The 18,213-nt window shown below is 25.4% G+C and overlaps 2 protein-coding genes across 2 annotated transcripts in view; both read right to left on the bottom strand.

Moving 5' to 3' along the window:
- Positions 1-6,343: 6,343 nt before the first annotated feature.
- LOC126906598 (uncharacterized) lies at positions 6,344-8,483 on the bottom strand. The gene is made up of 2 exons (XM_050687258.1): positions 8,258-8,483; positions 6,344-8,184 (listed from the first exon to the last, which is right to left on the bottom strand). Exon 2 carries the CDS (start codon positions 8,177-8,179, stop codon positions 7,214-7,216), a length of 966 nt encoding a protein of 321 aa, XP_050543215.1. The 5' UTR covers positions 8,180-8,184; positions 8,258-8,483; the 3' UTR covers positions 6,344-7,213.
- Positions 8,484-9,679: 1,196 nt separating this feature from the next.
- Positions 9,680-18,213, bottom strand: part of LOC126908242 (uncharacterized) — an 11,186-nt gene continuing 2,652 nt past the window's right edge. The window contains exons 4-13 of the mRNA XM_050690155.1: positions 16,074-16,121; positions 15,806-15,856; positions 12,629-12,692; positions 12,418-12,494; positions 12,298-12,320; positions 12,161-12,179; positions 10,342-10,592; positions 9,974-10,200; positions 9,774-9,912; positions 9,680-9,686 (exon numbers count right to left, since the gene is read on the bottom strand). Of these exons, the coding sequence (XP_050546112.1) occupies positions 9,680-9,686; positions 9,774-9,912; positions 9,974-10,200; positions 10,342-10,592; positions 12,161-12,179; positions 12,298-12,320; positions 12,418-12,494; positions 12,629-12,692; positions 15,806-15,856; positions 16,074-16,121 (906 nt within the window). The remainder of the gene's footprint in view (positions 9,687-9,773; positions 9,913-9,973; positions 10,201-10,341; positions 10,593-12,160; positions 12,180-12,297; positions 12,321-12,417; positions 12,495-12,628; positions 12,693-15,805; positions 15,857-16,073; positions 16,122-18,213) is intronic.

Genomic DNA, 18,213 nt, shown 5'->3' on the forward strand with positions numbered 1-18,213 from the left:
AAAAAAAAAAAAAAAAAAAACATATCTTAGTAAAACCAATACCTTCTCAGCTTCGCATCGAAGCTAAAAATGGGTGGATTATTTCAAAAGCTACATGATCACCTATTTTCTTATTTATATTCTGATTAAGATAAAATGTATGTCGAATGAAAAAAGGATTATTAAACAATATTATTTCTCATAAAAAAATTGTGTTGATTCATACACTTTTCAATAAGATATAGCATTATAAAGTTAAAAATATAAAAAATAAAATCGAGAATTTTCACAAGAAAATAGAAGTCGGTAGCCATTTTCATCACAAAGACAAGTCCAGAGGTCAATTTTTTTTTTCGTAATAAAGTATATTACAATATCTTTAATTTATGATATATATAAAAGTGTTAGACTTTCCGGAACATATTCAAAAGTCAAGTTGAAAAAGTAAATTTTAAATTATAATAACTTATTATAAATAAGTTTAATTTTAAAAAAATTTGTGTATTTTCCAAAAGCTATATGATCTGATAGTTCTTTATTAATATCCTGATTAAGATAAAGTATGGCGAATGAAAAAAGGATTATTAAACAATATTATTTCTCATAAAAAAATTGTGTTGATCCAAACATTTTTTAATAAGTTATAGTATTAAAAAGTTATAATGTAATAAATAAAATCGAGAATTTTCATACAAAAATGTCATTTGGTAGCCATTTTCACCATTAAGACAAGTCCAGAGGTCAAGTTTTTTTTTTAAATTAAAGTATATTACATTAGTTTTAATTTAAGATATATATAAAAGTGTCAGACCTTCCGGAACATTTTCAAAAGTTAAGTTGAAAAAGTTAATTTTTTGTGAAAAAGTTGTCATTTTAAATCCCCCCCTGTGGGTAGGTTAAGTGTCAGATTTACAAAAAAAATATACCAAATGATAAGTAAAGACATCAAGCATCTATATAAAAAAAAATTATATTGATATGTTCATTTTTGAAAAAGTTAGAGCATTATTAAGTTAAAAATATAAAAAAAAATTATTTTACAAAAATCGTAATTTTTTATTAACTTTGATGTCAACTTTCACCACGAAGACAAGTCCAGAGGTCAAATTTTTTTTTTTCAAATTAAAGTATATTACATTAGCTTTAATTTAAGATATATATAAAAGTGTCAGACCTTCCGGAACATTTTCAAAAGTTAAGTTGAAAAAGTTAATTTTTTGTGAAAAAGTTGTCATTTTAAATCCCCCCCTGTGGGCAGGTTAAGTGTCAGATTTACAAAAAAAATATACCAAATGATAGGTAAAGACATCAAGCATCTATATAAAAAAAAATTATATTGATATGTTCATTTTTGAAAAAGTTACGGCAGTTTTTAGTAAAAAAAATTGAAAAAATTTCGAAAATTAGCGATTTTTAAATTTGTAATTTTTTTGGAGGTTTCCCCCATTTACGGGGAACGAGGGAAATTTTTTCAATTTTGAAGGGTAATGTCTTCGACTAGATACGATTTGTGATCTTTTGACGTATCGTTGAAAGAAATCCGTTCGGTGAGAGCTGAAAAAAAGTGGTAACAGACACAAAAAAAAAAAAACATCATAGTAAAACCAATACCTTCTCAGCTTCGCATCGAAGCTAATAAGGGGGTTAATGAGAAAGGGTATTGAAAATAAAGAACTATCCTTTTTCTCGGGCTGTGTTGTTCGAGGGTCTATGTTTAATAGCATTAATTTGCAAGCTGAGTTGGAATGTTGTTACCTGAGGTTTAACTATCCTTTAGACATGCAGACTAGTGATAAAAAAGAACGCAAAGCCAAACAGTTGTTGATGAAAAAATAGTATAATTAATGTAACTTTACATATATTTATATAAAAAATTGTAATAATAACGCGAAGTTTACCGAGAGATATTATTCTTAATAAACACAACTTTAAAATGTATTATTTTTTATATACTTAATAAATTTAGACTCTACATGGCGCAAAAAAAATCGACTTTAAAAATTTTTATCAGACACCTCCTAGATTTATTAAGTATTTATAAAAAAACATGTTTTGAAAATTTGAGATCGATAAAAAAATTTTTGCAGGTCGATCAAAACGTTTTTCGTATTTTTACCAAAAATACCCCTTATTTATTAAAATTCTAAATTTTGGTCAATTATAATCATCTATATATGTAAAATGTAGTATTTTTAACGTAGAAAACGGTTTTATAATTTTTTAATTTCTAAGACCTATATTGATTACGTAATTTACCTAAACGTCTAAGTATATGGTACTTTTCGGATCGATCTGAAAGGGCCCAAAATTTTTTTTTAAGTTTTAAAAAATTGATAGTTAAATTAATTGTTATGTTTATTATATGGTGTAAAAATTTTTTTTACTAATAATAAAATTTAATACTTTATTATGATGTTTTATTAAGTCATATAATTAACTTTATATTAAAAATATAATTCTTGTACTAAATGGATTTTATAGAATAATTTTTTCCACAATTTTTATTACAAATGTTTAGAACACTAAAATAACAAACAGATATAAATAATTGTATTTATTCATTTTTTTTTTTGTTAATCAAAGATGGTTTTTTTGCATCGGGAAAGTCACTTCTGTGTTTTTTAACAACTTGAAGGATGTTTTGTCTTTGTTCCTCATCTGTTGTTAAGGAGTTATTAAAATTTGTCATCATAGCTACTCCTCTCTCTGCTGGATCATTCTCAACGTATAAGGATTTGACTTTATTATAGCCATGAATGAAACTTTCATTTTCTAGCCAAGTTTCTGGGTCATAATTTATAAAATTATAGTCAATGCTAAATGCTGAAAAAAATTGTTTTGTATTTTCTGTTACAAATTGATGAATACCGATGTTTTCTTGAATTGAGTTCATTGAAATTCGATTTTTGTAATTAGCTTCAGCTTTATTATTTAAGGATTTTACCATTTTGTTTTTCTGTATTTGTTAAATCGTTGTCAAAAAAAGCTAGTCCAACAAGTGTTTCACTGAGGTACCATAAATGACCAAAAAAATCTTTTACACCTACGTCACTTATAATCTTATTAATTTTACTGTAATCTTTAAGTTGAGTTAATAAATTAAGATCATTTTGAGGAGCAATAGCTGCACAACAACATGTAAACCAAAAATGTATATATATTTTTAAAATAAATAAATTAAATTCTTGTATACCTTTAAGTTCATCAGGTGTCAATTAAAATTGGTCTCGAAACATATAAATTTTTAAGCAATATATTATTTTAGCCATCCATCTAGCTCGATGAAGAGCTCCAGGAGATCTAAAACTAATTATTCCCGAGTGTTTCCTTCCAACACACAATAAACATAACTCCAATAATTCTTTGTAATCATCACGTGAATGATTAATTTTAAGTTGCTTTTCACAAAATTCAATAATATTTTGTACATTTGATTTTATTTTTTTAAACAATTCATCATCTGTAATCATAGTACTATATGAATTTTTATTAATATATATATATCCGATTACTTGAAAACCGTTTAAATAAAACTATATCTGGTCCAGTGGACGGTGGCATAAGCTTAACAAAAACTCGACTAATGATTATTTCGTGTATGTGATGCCTGCATGCAAAATTCAGTAATTTCTTATCTAATTTACTCTCTATCAAAGTGCATGCACCGTTTAATTATCCTGTATTAGAAGCTGTAGTGTCAAAACACATCATAGTGGTGCGATCAACTAAATTCCAGTCTAATAATAATTTTACAACGGCATTTGCTACTGATTGTCCAGTTGTCTTAAGTAACTATGGTACACCAAGAAGCTTTGTATTTCCGTCAACAGACACTATTACAGCTAATCTATCGACAACATATTTTTTATCAGATGGTAACATTTTCCCATCCGAATGTAATCCCAATGTAACCATTAATGTACAATGAGGTTTAAATAAATTTAATATTTCTTCTGATATAATTTTTCTATCACTAATGCGAGCTCTTCTTATTGTGTCTTTGCTAATTGACACGTCTTTTATTTCTGTATCTGAATTTGTTAAAATCGCTGCTAAAATATATGTGGCATTTCGGTTAGATACGTTAGTTCTATCAAGCGCCGATGTTAGGTGTGGTGTCATAATTTTTAAACGTGTTTTACTTGTTGTTGGTTTTTCAATATCGCATTCAAATTCTGAGTGACTTGTATTATGTGAGCTATCGTCGGTACTTGATAGACTTTCTAATTTTTTTCCTGTGCGACGTTCAAGTTCTTTAAACTCAATAACTTTTTTATTATTTGAACGAGTATTTTTGGGTATAACTTTTTTGAAATTTGGAATTACGGTCCTAGAGCAATCCATTTCACGCTGAGTAACAAGGAAGTCTTTCTCTTCTTTTGACAAATCGGAATTTAATGCATTAGCAAGGCTAATATCGAATAAGTAGTTTAATGACTCTACAAATGCGGCTTCGTCATTATTTTGAGTAGTACTAATTCTATTTTTATTTTTATTTACATTCATCCATTTAGTATGGAGTTTTTTTATTCGTGTAACTATGTGACAAGTATGCTTTATTAAAATATTTGTTTTTGACCATATTTCAATCAAATGTGTCGCACACATTGAAGCACTAACTGATATTGTCTTTTTGTTAACATTAGGAAAATATAGAAAATAGCCAAGAACTTCACGTTTTGATGGAAGTCGATTACCAACGATCTTCTTAATTGGGGTTATAATAAACGGATAATTTTTTGATTTAGCACCGTCCATAATAACTAAAATGAAGTTATTTAAACTTTAGCCGTTATTAATTAATTAAGTAGGTTAAATNAAAAAAAATTGAAAAAATATCGAAAATTAGCGATTTTTAAATTTGTAATTTTTTTGGAGGTTTCCCCCATTTACGGGGAACGAGGGAAATTTTTTCAATTTTTGAGGGTAATTTCTTCAACTAGATACGATTTGTGATCTTTTGACGTATCGTTGAAAGAAATCCTTTCGGTGAGACCTGAAAAAAAGTGGTAACAGACACAAAAAAAAAAAAACATCATAGTAAAACCAATACCTTCTCAGCTTCGCATCGAAGCTAATAAGGGGGTTAATGAGAAAGGGTATTGAAAATAAAGAACTATCCTTTTTCTCGGGCTGTGTTGTTCGAGGGTCTATGTTTAATAGCATTAATTTGCAAGCTGAGTTGGAATGTTGTTACCTGAGGTTTAACTATCCTTTAGACATGCAGACTAGTGATAAAAAAGAACGCAAAGCCAAACAGTTGTTGATGAAAAAATAGTATAATTAATGTAACTTTACATATATTTATATAAAAAATTGTAATAATAACGCGAAGTTTACCGAGAGATATTATTCTTAATAAACACAACTTTAAAATGTATTATTTTTTATATACTTAATAAATTTAGACTCTACATGGCGCAAAAAAAATCGACTTTAAAAATTTTTATCAGACACCTCCTAGATTTATTAAGTATTTATAAAAAAACATGTTTTGAAAATTTGAGATCGATAAAAAAATTTTTGCAGGTCGATCAAAACGTTTTTCGTATTTTTACCAAAAATACCCCTTATTTATTAAAATTCTAAATTTTGGTCAATTATAATCATCTATATATGTAAAATGTAGTATTTTTAACGTAGAAAACGGTTTTATAATTTTTTAATTTCTAAGACCTATATTGATTACGTAATTTACCTAAACGTCTAAGTATATGGTACTTTTCGGATCGATCTGAAAGGGCCCAAAATTTTTTTTTAAGTTTTAAAAAATTGATAGTTAAATTAATTGTTATGTTTATTATATGGTGTAAAAATTTTTTTTACTAATAATAAAATTTAATACTTTATTATGATGTTTTATTAAGTCATATAATTAACTTTATATTAAAAATATAATTCTTGTACTAAATGGATTTTATAGAATAATTTTTTCCACAATTTTTATTACAAATGTTTAGAACACTAAAATAACAAACAGATATAAATAATTGTATTTATTCATTTTTTTTTTTGTTAATCAAAGATGGTTTTTTTGCATCGGGAAAGTCACTTCTGTGTTTTTTAACAACTTGAAGGATGTTTTGTCTTTGTTCCTCATCTGTTGTTAAGGAGTTATTAAAATTTGTCATCATAGCTACTCCTCTCTCTGCTGGATCATTCTCAACGTATAAGGATTTGACTTTATTATAGCCATGAATGAAACTTTCATTTTCTAGCCAAGTTTCTGGGTCATAATTTATAAAATTATAGTCAATGCTAAATGCTGAAAAAAATTGTTTTGTATTTTCTGTTACAAATTGATGAATACCGATGTTTTCTTGAATTGAGTTCATTGAAATTCGATTTTTGTAATTAGCTTCAGCTTTATTATTTAAGGATTTTACCATTTTGTTTTTCTGTATTTGTTAAATCGTTGTCAAAAAAAGCTAGTCCAACAAGTGTTTCACTGAGGTACCATAAATGACCAAAAAAATCTTTTACACCTACGTCACTTATAATCTTATTAATTTTACTGTAATCTTTAAGTTGAGTTAATAAATTAAGATCATTTTGAGGAGCAATAGCTGCACAACAACATGTAAACCAAAAATGTATATATATTTTTAAAATAAATAAATTAAATTCTTGTATACCTTTAAGTTCATCAGGTGTCAATTAAAATTGGTCTCGAAACATATAAATTTTTAAGCAATATATTATTTTAGCCATCCATCTAGCTCGATGAAGAGCTCCAGGAGATCTAAAACTAATTATTCCCGAGTGTTTCCTTCCAACACACAATAAACATAACTCCAATAATTCTTTGTAATCATCACGTGAATGATTAATTTTAAGTTGCTTTTCACAAAATTCAATAATATTTTGTACATTTGATTTTATTTTTTTAAACAATTCATCATCTGTAATCATAGTACTATATGAATTTTTATTAATATATATATATCCGATTACTTGAAAACCGTTTAAATAAAACTATATCTGGTCCAGTGGACGGTGGCATAAGCTTAACAAAAACTCGACTAATGATTATTTCGTGTATGTGATGCCTGCATGCAAAATTCAGTAATTTCTTATCTAATTTACTCTCTATCAAAGTGCATGCACCGTTTAATTATCCTGTATTAGAAGCTGTAGTGTCAAAACACATCATAGTGGTGCGATCAACTAAATTCCAGTCTAATAATAATTTTACAACGGCATTTGCTACTGATTGTCCAGTTGTCTTAAGTAACTATGGTACACCAAGAAGCTTTGTATTTCCGTCAACAGACACTATTACAGCTAATCTATCGACAACATATTTTTTATCAGATGGTAACATTTTCCCATCCGAATGTAATCCCAATGTAACCATTAATGTACAATGAGGTTTAAATAAATTTAATATTTCTTCTGATATAATTTTTCTATCACTAATGCGAGCTCTTCTTATTGTGTCTTTGCTAATTGACACGTCTTTTATTTCTGTATCTGAATTTGTTAAAATCGCTGCTAAAATATATGTGGCATTTCGGTTAGATACGTTAGTTCTATCAAGCGCCGATGTTAGGTGTGGTGTCATAATTTTTAAACGTGTTTTACTTGTTGTTGGTTTTTCAATATCGCATTCAAATTCTGAGTGACTTGTATTATGTGAGCTATCGTCGGTACTTGATAGACTTTCTAATTTTTTTCCTGTGCGACGTTCAAGTTCTTTAAACTCAATAACTTTTTTATTATTTGAACGAGTATTTTTGGGTATAACTTTTTTGAAATTTGGAATTACGGTCCTAGAGCAATCCATTTCACGCTGAGTAACAAGGAAGTCTTTCTCTTCTTTTGACAAATCGGAATTTAATGCATTAGCAAGGCTAATATCGAATAAGTAGTTTAATGACTCTACAAATGCGGCTTCGTCATTATTTTGAGTAGTACTAATTCTATTTTTATTTTTATTTACATTCATCCATTTAGTATGGAGTTTTTTTATTCGTGTAACTATGTGACAAGTATGCTTTATTAAAATATTTGTTTTTGACCATATTTCAATCAAATGTGTCGCACACATTGAAGCACTAACTGATATTGTCTTTTTGTTAACATTAGGAAAATATAGAAAATAGCCAAGAACTTCACGTTTTGATGGAAGTCGATTACCAACGATCTTCTTAATTGGGGTTATAATAAACGGATAATTTTTTGATTTAGCACCGTCCATAATAACTAAAATGAAGTTATTTAAACTTTAGCCGTTATTAATTAATTAAGTAGGTTAAATTTACTATTAAATACTTACAACTTATAAATTATTGCACTATATATTTTTATGAAATAATAAAATTAAACTTTAAATTAGTTACTGTTACTTTCTCGTAGGCTAAACAATTTTTATATTTGTGAATTCTAGATGAAATATAAGAGATACATTTGATTAAAATGTATGAAAATGCTGATCTAACAGGTACACAAAAACTTTTAAAAACTTATATAACTACTTGTGAACAATACATCAGACACTGTAACAATATTATCATCAAAAAAAAGGTGACTTAATGTTTGATATCTATCTTGTAGATCATAAATTTATGATTATTTAATTGATAAATAGCATGTATGGTTATTATTCTGCCTTAATACCGTGTAACAATGATATCTTTATTGATAGAAATCAATAAAAATAAAATCAAAACTTAGTTTTAAAAAAACGTGAAAATAAGGTATTAAATTTTATTATTATTAAAAAAAATTTTTACACCATAAAATAAACATAACAATTAATTTAACTATCAATTTTTTAAAACTTAAAAAAAAATTTTGGGCCCTTTCAGATCGATCCGAAAAGTACCATATACTTAGACGTTTAGGTAAATTACGTAATCAATATAGGTCTTAGAAATTAAAAAATTATAAAACCGTTTTCTACGTTAAAAATACTACATTTTACATATATAGATAATTATAATTGACCAAAATTTAGAATTTTAATCATATTTTAATAAATAAGGGGTATTTTTGGTAAATTTTTACAGGTCGATCAAAACGACCTGTAAATATTTTTTTATCGATCTCAAATTTTCAAAACATGTTTTGTTTTTATATACTTAATAAATCTAGGGGGTGTCTGATAAAAATTTTTAAAGGCGATTTTTTTTTTGCGTCACCATACACAGTGTGTATGGTATTCATAGATTTGGAGAAAGCATATGATAGAGTACCGGGAGAGGTCTTAAAGAAGGAATTAATTTCAAAGGTACTTCGAAAAGGTACATTAATATGATAGAGGATATTTATGGTGTCACTTGTACCAGGGTAATAAGTGTAATCGGTATAACAGAAGTTATTAGGATAAGAGTAGGATTGCACCAAAGTTCTGTTTAAGGTCTTAATTATTTTCTTTAGTGGTGAATTGAATAATTATATAAATACAAGGAGAGGTACCGTGGTGAATGTTGTTCGCTGGAGATATAGTGTTGAAAGAGATAATAGGGGCAAAATTAATCAATGGCTAGAAATTTGAAGATAAGCTCTTGAAGGAAAATAATTAAGTAGGTGTAAGATAGAGTTAGTAGAGTACGAGTTAAGTTGGATTGTATTTATTGGTTACATATTGAAATACGCTATGTATTTATAATATAGTATATTTTATATCAATATGTTATTAAGTTTTTTTTTGATTAATATTTAATTAATGAAAAAAAGGTAATATATAGGAGAAATATTATGCCCTATTCAAATAATTTTAAAAAAGTTACAAATCTATTTAAACAAATTTGTTATATTCTGCGTAAATTAAACTAAAAATTTTCTCTAACTTTTCTTTTAATTCATCGAGATCTTCTGATATATCATGAAAATTGTATGACTCTTCATTTTCTTGTTTTTTGGGAAATTCATCCAATAATTTATTTATTAAATCTTGTGGTAGTATGTGATTATCCCAAAGTTCGGAAGCTGTAAATATATTTTGAAAATCATATTTTTTCAATTCTTCGTGTGTTAAAAAATAGCATGCGNTTTTCTTGTTGTTTGGGAAATCCTTTTAATAATTCATTTATTAAATCTTGTGGTAGTATGTTATTATCCCAAAGATCGGAATGTGTAAATATATTTTGAAAATCATATTTTTTCAATTCTTCGTGTGTTAAAAAATAGCATGCGTATTGTTGTACCATCATTTTTAATCTAATCAGTCTACCTGTTCCATCATACTTTTCATTTATTAAGTGTTTCAAGTAGATACTGAAATCATTAAAGGGATTCAATTTTAACATTGTTTTATTTATTTTATGAGAAACTTCTAATAACTGTCCCCAATATGATTTTGAATTTTGTTGAATAATTAGAATTTCATAGGCATATACAGATAGCAAGATCACATACTTTAAAGATCGATCAAACATAATATTCTTTGCTTCATCAATAGTTGATTGAAGAGTTCTTTCGTATGTTGTTGAATTATTAATTAAATCTTCAAGCGCTATATAAGATTTTTCAATAGAATTCAATTCAATAAGATCATTTTTGACATAATTCCATAAAGGCAATTTTTGAATACCTTCTAGTTGACCTTTCATTTTTTCATCATAAATTGTATCATTTATTAAATGTGTATTGCTATTAAGATTACTCTTCTGTAAAATATAAATTAAAAATTTAAATATAATTGTACATAATTTTTTTTTTTATAATTTTTTTTATTAGTTTTAATTATAAAAATGTTATTGTTCAACAGTTACACAAGAATTAGCATTAATTATGTTAAAATAAATTTTTTTAGGTACATCATATAATATTTATGGCAATAGAATTTTAATTAAGTCATTCAGTTGCAAAAGGAATTATGTTCAAATATTGTTATTTGGGTTCTGTTCACCATACGCTGCCTGCTCGTTATTGGTCGGAGAAACTTTATTGCTGAATAGATCAAGTAGTAGGTTATGAAATATTAACGTAGTTAACCGATTAATCTGTCTGTTACAGTAGAAGTATAATAAATTAAAATTCGAATTGTAATAAACTATAATATTTTTCAACTGTTACTTAATTAAAACTGTTATAAATTAAAAAGAAACCCAGTAGTATCAGGTTAACCACATAGTGATGATTTGGCATAGTGAACTTCAATACAGATTGATATTGTATAGTAATATTTAACAATATTATAATATGTTTAGAACGCTTGTGCAAAAAGAAATTACTTAAAAAATGTATAGAACAAATTTAACAGATGTTTTATAAATTTTGATTTAAGTTATAAATTGCTTAAACAAGAAAAATGTCTGAATAATTTTCTTTTATTAAATTTAAAGAAAATGTTAAAAACTTTAATTATTATGGATTTAAAAATAATATATACATTCAATTAAAAATTGAGAAATAATTACTAATGCAAACAAACTAAAAAAAAGTTTTTTACATTATTATATTTTCAGAAAAAATAAAATGTTCAATGAAACAATCATTCTGTATTTGTGCATATTTTATCATGCTACAAATTAAAGCTCATAATATGTACTATATATATTATATATAGTCAAAATTTAGATTAAAATATAAGTATTGTTTTCGTACCCATAAAAAAAATTTGTTCTACTTTTGCTACACTGCCTTTTAACCAAATCTATTATCCTTAAAATGTGTCGAAGGAAGAGATTGTCATTCTTATACCCCAATGATCAGTTTTATTGCTACTTAACACATTTATATTACACATAACATATTTTTATCTCTATTACCAACGTTTTGACTAGTTAAACCCGCTTTACCTTATTGATAAAGATAGACATGATATTTTCATTGGCTTGTTATCATGGTTGTGTATGATAATAATTATCATGTCTTATAATTTAATTATTAATTTTGATAGTTAATTAATTTATCTTAATACTTATCCACCATATGTCATTTATTTTATTATTAATTACATTACTTTTATTATGACATAAAAGTGTAAGTGACGGCGCAACTCTATTAGAGTTTTTAATTCGTAAAGATAAAATTTTTTTGTTTTTGTTATTTTAATCTACATTCTATACCTCTCATTTAATTAATTTTGATAAATGCTGCATATTAATTTCAAAATCCTTTACAAGAGTTTTAATTTTATAGTTATAAAAATTAATTATCAAATAATTATTGAATAATCTATTAATTAACCAAAAATCATTCAATTATGTAAGACTCATCACGAGTTACTTACCATACTTTGTATTCGCGTGCTTAAAAAGATGTAAACTTTATACAAAATGAATAACAATTTAAGATCTATGGCATATAATTTTATATTTTTTATTAAGTGATTTTAGGTGTTAATTAAAAAAAAATATTTGTATTTACATTTGTATATATTCGTGATAAGTCTGTATTTAGTTGAAATTAAATTATATTTGTTAATGGTTAAAACTTAAATTTTTATAAACATAAATATTTTAAACATAATAATTATTATTAACTCACATTGATTTTAACTACTTTGAATTCAATATTGTAGTCAAACTCTTGTATAAATGATTCCAATTCATTAATACATTGTCCTGTAAATAAAATGATTTCATGATGTGTTCATTTTCTTAAAGATATTACAATGAATTTCTGTTTTGTTTTATAAATACAGTAATATGATTGAACAGGTAACATACGGATTTTATTTAACAGGATCTATACATACCATCGTATTGGTATCTATATAATGATGTGTTGTGCATTAATAGGATATAATCTTCTTTAAACGTCTTAAAATATAAATAACAGTTATTAAAAAAAAAAAATAGATATTTTATAAGTGGAAAACACAAAATCATAATAATTATTCAATTATTGAATCTTTATTTTAGCTTCGATACGAAGCTGAGAAGGTACTAATATTACTATGATGTGTTTTTTTTATGTCTATCGCCACTTTTCAACTCTTACAGAACTGATTTCTTTCAACGATACGTCAAAAGTTCACAATTAATATATAGGTGAAAAAATTGTCCTTAAATATTGAAAAAGTTTTTCTTGTTCTCTGTGAATAGTGGAAAACCCCAAAAAATATATAATTTATAAAATCGGTAAATTTTGAAATATTTTTCTTAAAACTGCCATAACTTTTTTTAAATGATTAAAACAAAATAATGCTTTTTTTATATTAAAACGTTAAGTTTTTTTCTTTCATTTCTGACCCTTTATCTGCCAATAGGAGAAGATTCAAAATAGCAACTACTACACAAAAATTTAACTTTTTTAACATTAATTCTGAAAATGTTCCAGAAATACTCCGAGCATCAAACATATGTTAAAAGAAACTTATGTTATGTACTATAAATTAAAAAAAAAATTTCTTCCTAATGATTTATCTTATACGTACAAATGGATACCGTCGTTAAAAATATACTATTTTCGTGATAAAAATTTTCGATATTCAATTTCATGTTTTCAACTTTAAATTGCTATAATTTTTTTAAATATGTATGGATCAACACAAAATTTTGTTTCTAAATACTTTATGTACACTCCTTTATTCCGACATACTTTTTTTTAAAACATACTCATTAAAAGTAGAACTTTTTTAACTTAATTTTTCAAAAAATTCCTATCCACATTTGTGTATATAAGAATCTATGATTCATCTATAATACATTTAATTGTTATATGTTTTGAAAATTTATTCTACATTCATTCATACAGTCTACCTTATTCCTTTTTCTCGATATAGCCTGACTTAAGACAAAATAAAACAACAAACCGGCGCCACCGGGCGCTATGTTCATTAATTTTGTCTTACGTTCTGAAATCTTTGCTTCACCATTTTCAAAAGTTTTATTTAATTATACAAGATTTTTGATTTGAAATATGACACCATAAACTTTTAATCGAATTAAAAACCTTTTTTGATTAAGAAATTAAAATTTTTATCACACTTTACATCATGGAAATCTTTTTTTTTTAGTTCAATTTTAACCATATATTTGAACTTTTAATGAATAATAGTGATCGACAACGATTTTCAAATTCCAAATAATTTTGATATCAGCAGTTTTTATTCGGTAAAAATTCAATATCGATATTAAATTTTAATGATGTTAAATTTTTGATATGGATTTAAATGGACTATATAAAATTTCACTTTTGTTCAATATTAAAGTGGACCAGTTATATCTGTTTCAATGATGAGTTTATTTCAAATAATCTATTTCACATATATGTGAATGCTTGAATTTTTTTTCCCAAAGATATTGTAATATCAATAAAAAGTCAACCAGTTTTGGCTACTAGCACTGAAACAATATTGACATATGACTGAGTTGATAATGATTTTCTGTACTAATTAAATAGTACTGGTGGTTTTGAATAATCAAGTCTACTATATTAAAAAACCCAGCACAGAGGGTAATGGCACAGTAGTGACGTGTCATAGTTGGGTCAAGTATAATAATATCTGACAGTGATGAAAATCATTATCATAAAAAACGCTTCGATGCAAATCTTTAGATAGTGTTTAATTTAAAAAAATTGGTGGATTATTCCAAAAGCTACTTGATCACCTATTTCTTTTTTATATCCTAATTAAGATAAAATGTATGTCGAATGAAAGATGTATATAAATACTACTTCTCATGAAAAAATTGTTTTGATCCATACATTTTTCAAAAAGTTATAGTTTTAAAAAATGTAAAATATAAAATCGATAATTTTCATTCAAAAATAGCATTCCGGTAGCCATTTTCACTGTGAAGATACGATCAAGTCCAAATTTTTTTTCCATTATAAAGTATATTACATTAAGTTTAATTTAAGATATATATATTTATATATGTATATAAGTGTCATACTTTCCGGAATACTTTCAAAAGTTAAATTAAAAAAGTTAATTATTTGTAAAAAAGTTGTCACTTTGAAGTTGTCCTTTCTGTAGGCAGGTAAAGATTCAGATCTATAATAATAATATACCAAATGAAAGGTAAAGACATCATTCATCTATAAAAAAACAATAATGACAATTTTAAGTAAAAAGAATTGAAAAAATGTTGAGAATTTTAGATTTAATATTTTTGTAATTTTTTTGGAGATTTCCCCCATTTACGGGGAACGAGGGAAATTTTTTCAGTTTTTGATGGTAATGTACTCGACTAGATACGATTTATAATCTTTTGACGTATCGTTGAAAGAAATCGGTCCAGTGAGAGCTGAGAAAAAGTGGTGTCAGACACAAAAAAAACACGTCATAGTAAAAACAATACGTTCTCCACTTCGTATCGAAGCTAAAATAAATATATTATATTGTGTGGTTCTTTTTTCATTAACCACTTAGTTACACAACATTAAATACATAAAATTATAATGTATAATATTGACACTTTTACTTATGATTTCTTCAAATTCCATGTTTCAGTCAATTCACTAATCTAAGGTATATTTCATGTTCATCCCTTACCACTTAAATTATGACTGATGGTGAAGGCCCCGTTCTCGTCTCGTCAAGGAATACAAATTTTAATAAATGAAGATAAATTAAGAACAAAGAAAGTTGAAACTCTCATGAGTTGACTAAAATAAAGAACTAAAAGAAATCAAAAAACAATTTCTCAATATTATATTTAATTTTTGATTAATTAAGTAGTTAATTATAAAAAAAAATACTTTGTAAATATTTTTAACGATTCATGCTTATATACGTAAAAAAATCANAAAGAACTAAAAGAAATCAAAAAACAATTTCTCAATATTATATTTAATTTTTGATTAATTAAGTAGTTAATTATAAAAAAAATACTTTGTAAATATTTTTAACGATTCATGCTTATATACGTAAAAAAATCATGTGCTTAAATATTAAAACCCGCTTGTAATAAAAGTAACATACAATTTTAAGCTTAATTTCTTGTCCATTATTATGACAGCTATAATCATTCGTCTAAAAAATAATAAAATATAAGTACTTTTTAAATTTTTACTAAAATTATACAGAATAAATGTTTATATTATTTTTATTTATTATCATTATTATTATTACTGATATGAATAGGTTTGAGCTCAAAAATTTGTATGTATATGACAAATTTTTGAGTTTAAAAATAAGAAAAAATATAACCACACCTCTTATTGAGCACATTTATGATAAAAATACTTACATAATTCAAACAAATTTCTGCAAAAATGTCTTTAACATTTACAAAAGTCTGAAATAATATCCAAAAATCTAAATATTCATTTTTAGTTTAATTCTGGGGAGGTATAAGCGGGATCTTCAAATAATCAGTATTATATATATAAATTGTATATAATAAAAACTCATAAATCCCACAAATGGCGTTTAAATATTCTTATAACTTGTATAGAAAAGAATGTTTTCTGTCATAAGCTAAAAATTATGGGTAAATTTTAACAAGAAAGATTGTTTTTAAACTACAAAATGTCAATTCGCATAAAGAACCTAGTAAATTTTAAAATTTGTTTTTTTCTATCCTAAACAATCACAAAAATATTTTGCATTTTATATTAGAAATAGCCTAAGATATAAATACTTATTTACAGGGTAATTGTTTTAATATTAGCCACTCGATTTCTCTTAAAATAATAATTATATTAAAAAAATTATTTTTGGTATTTTTATTTTCATATATATTTTTCTAAATTTCTCAATTATTAAGTAGTTTTTTAATTCTACTAATACCTTATACAGTTGTATAATGGCTTTGTTCAATGGTTAATCGTGGGGCTGGTGGAGGTGTTGCGACTTTAAATATAACACTGCTAGTCATTGTATAAAAATTATCGTATTAAATGTAATAAAATAAAACTAGAAAATAGACATGAAAATAATAACAATAGCGATTATTCTATTATAGTAACCGATAACAAAGAGCGTACACGTATTAATTCTAAAAATAAACTACCAATATAGTAATATAATAATATTTTACCATAAGGACNTAACTACCAATATAGTAATATAATAATATATTACCATAAGATCCGACGCTGCCGGTTGTTTAAACACTGCCCGTGTGTGTATAATATACACACACATAATATGTACTCCCATATACTGAGGAAAACAACTTAAATGTTTGCACACGACAAATGTGATATTACTATTTTACTATTTAAAATTTTTATTTTTAATAAAAATGTAGAATTAAGTATAGACAATTAATTTTCTTCTTTTAATTAATTTTAGTAGGGGTGCGATCGTCCCGTTGTCCAAGCAACAAGACGCCACTTCACTAGTTATATCTAACAAAAGCAATTTTCGGCGTTAAAAACTAAATAGAATTGCGTCATATAATTGTTTTAAAATATATTTAATTTTAGTATTAAACATTATATTTTAAAAATATTATTGTAATATCAAAATTTAGTTTTTCACATTTTTTCAATATTACCAGTAATTATATCAGGATCTATTTATAAGAAGTACATTTTTAAAATCCTTATAAAATATCCTATTAGCCATAAAAAATTGATAATTACTGGTGTAAGTACAAAAAAATTATGGGAAAAATATGAGTTTTTATTGTAAAATGACCGTCAAAATCAACTTTGAATGACATGTGTAGTGGATTAACTTTAGATATAGATCTTCAATGTTGTATGTGCCTCTTAAATATAGCACATTGTAGTTTTTAATGGGTTTTCTGATTTTAATTTTAAAAAATAGGTGGATTATTCCAAAAGCTACATGATTTCTTATTTCCTTATTAAATTCTAATTACAAGTCTTATGATTTATAAGTGTAATATAGGAATATTATAGGGTGATTGAAATCTGTGAATACACTCATTTTCTCAGAAAATATTGAGAATTTTAAATTTTATTATTGAAAAAAAATATCAAGTTCAAAAAACTCTACAATAATATGTAGTCAAACCATTTTTTTTTTGTCCCTTCAAGTATAAAAACCCTTATTTATAATTTTCTTAAATGGGAATCCCTATTTTTAACTTTATAATATAATAGAAAATAAAATTCCAAACAATTTTGTTCTTATATTTTTTGTTATCCAATTAACCGTTTGTCCGTTACAGCTTGTTAAAGTTAAGTGATTTTAGGCCAAATTTCTATTGTCATTTTCTGTATTCAATACAGAAGTCATTGTTTTTATTTGCTGTTGCATAAGCCAAATTTTATTGATCAAGTTATGACAGGTAAATTAGCTATTAAAATTTACTACGCACTAAATGAGTGATAACAATAATAGATTCAAACCGGTTTTCGGTGTATTATTAATAGCTAAGTCTATGGTTTTGTAAAACTAAAGGATCTAACAAA

The sequence above is a fragment of the Daktulosphaira vitifoliae genome, unplaced genomic scaffold (assembly GCF_025091365.1).
Source record: "Daktulosphaira vitifoliae isolate Bord-2020 unplaced genomic scaffold, ASM2509136v1 Scaffold_5, whole genome shotgun sequence".
Classification (NCBI taxonomy): domain Eukaryota; kingdom Metazoa; phylum Arthropoda; class Insecta; order Hemiptera; family Phylloxeridae; genus Daktulosphaira; species Daktulosphaira vitifoliae.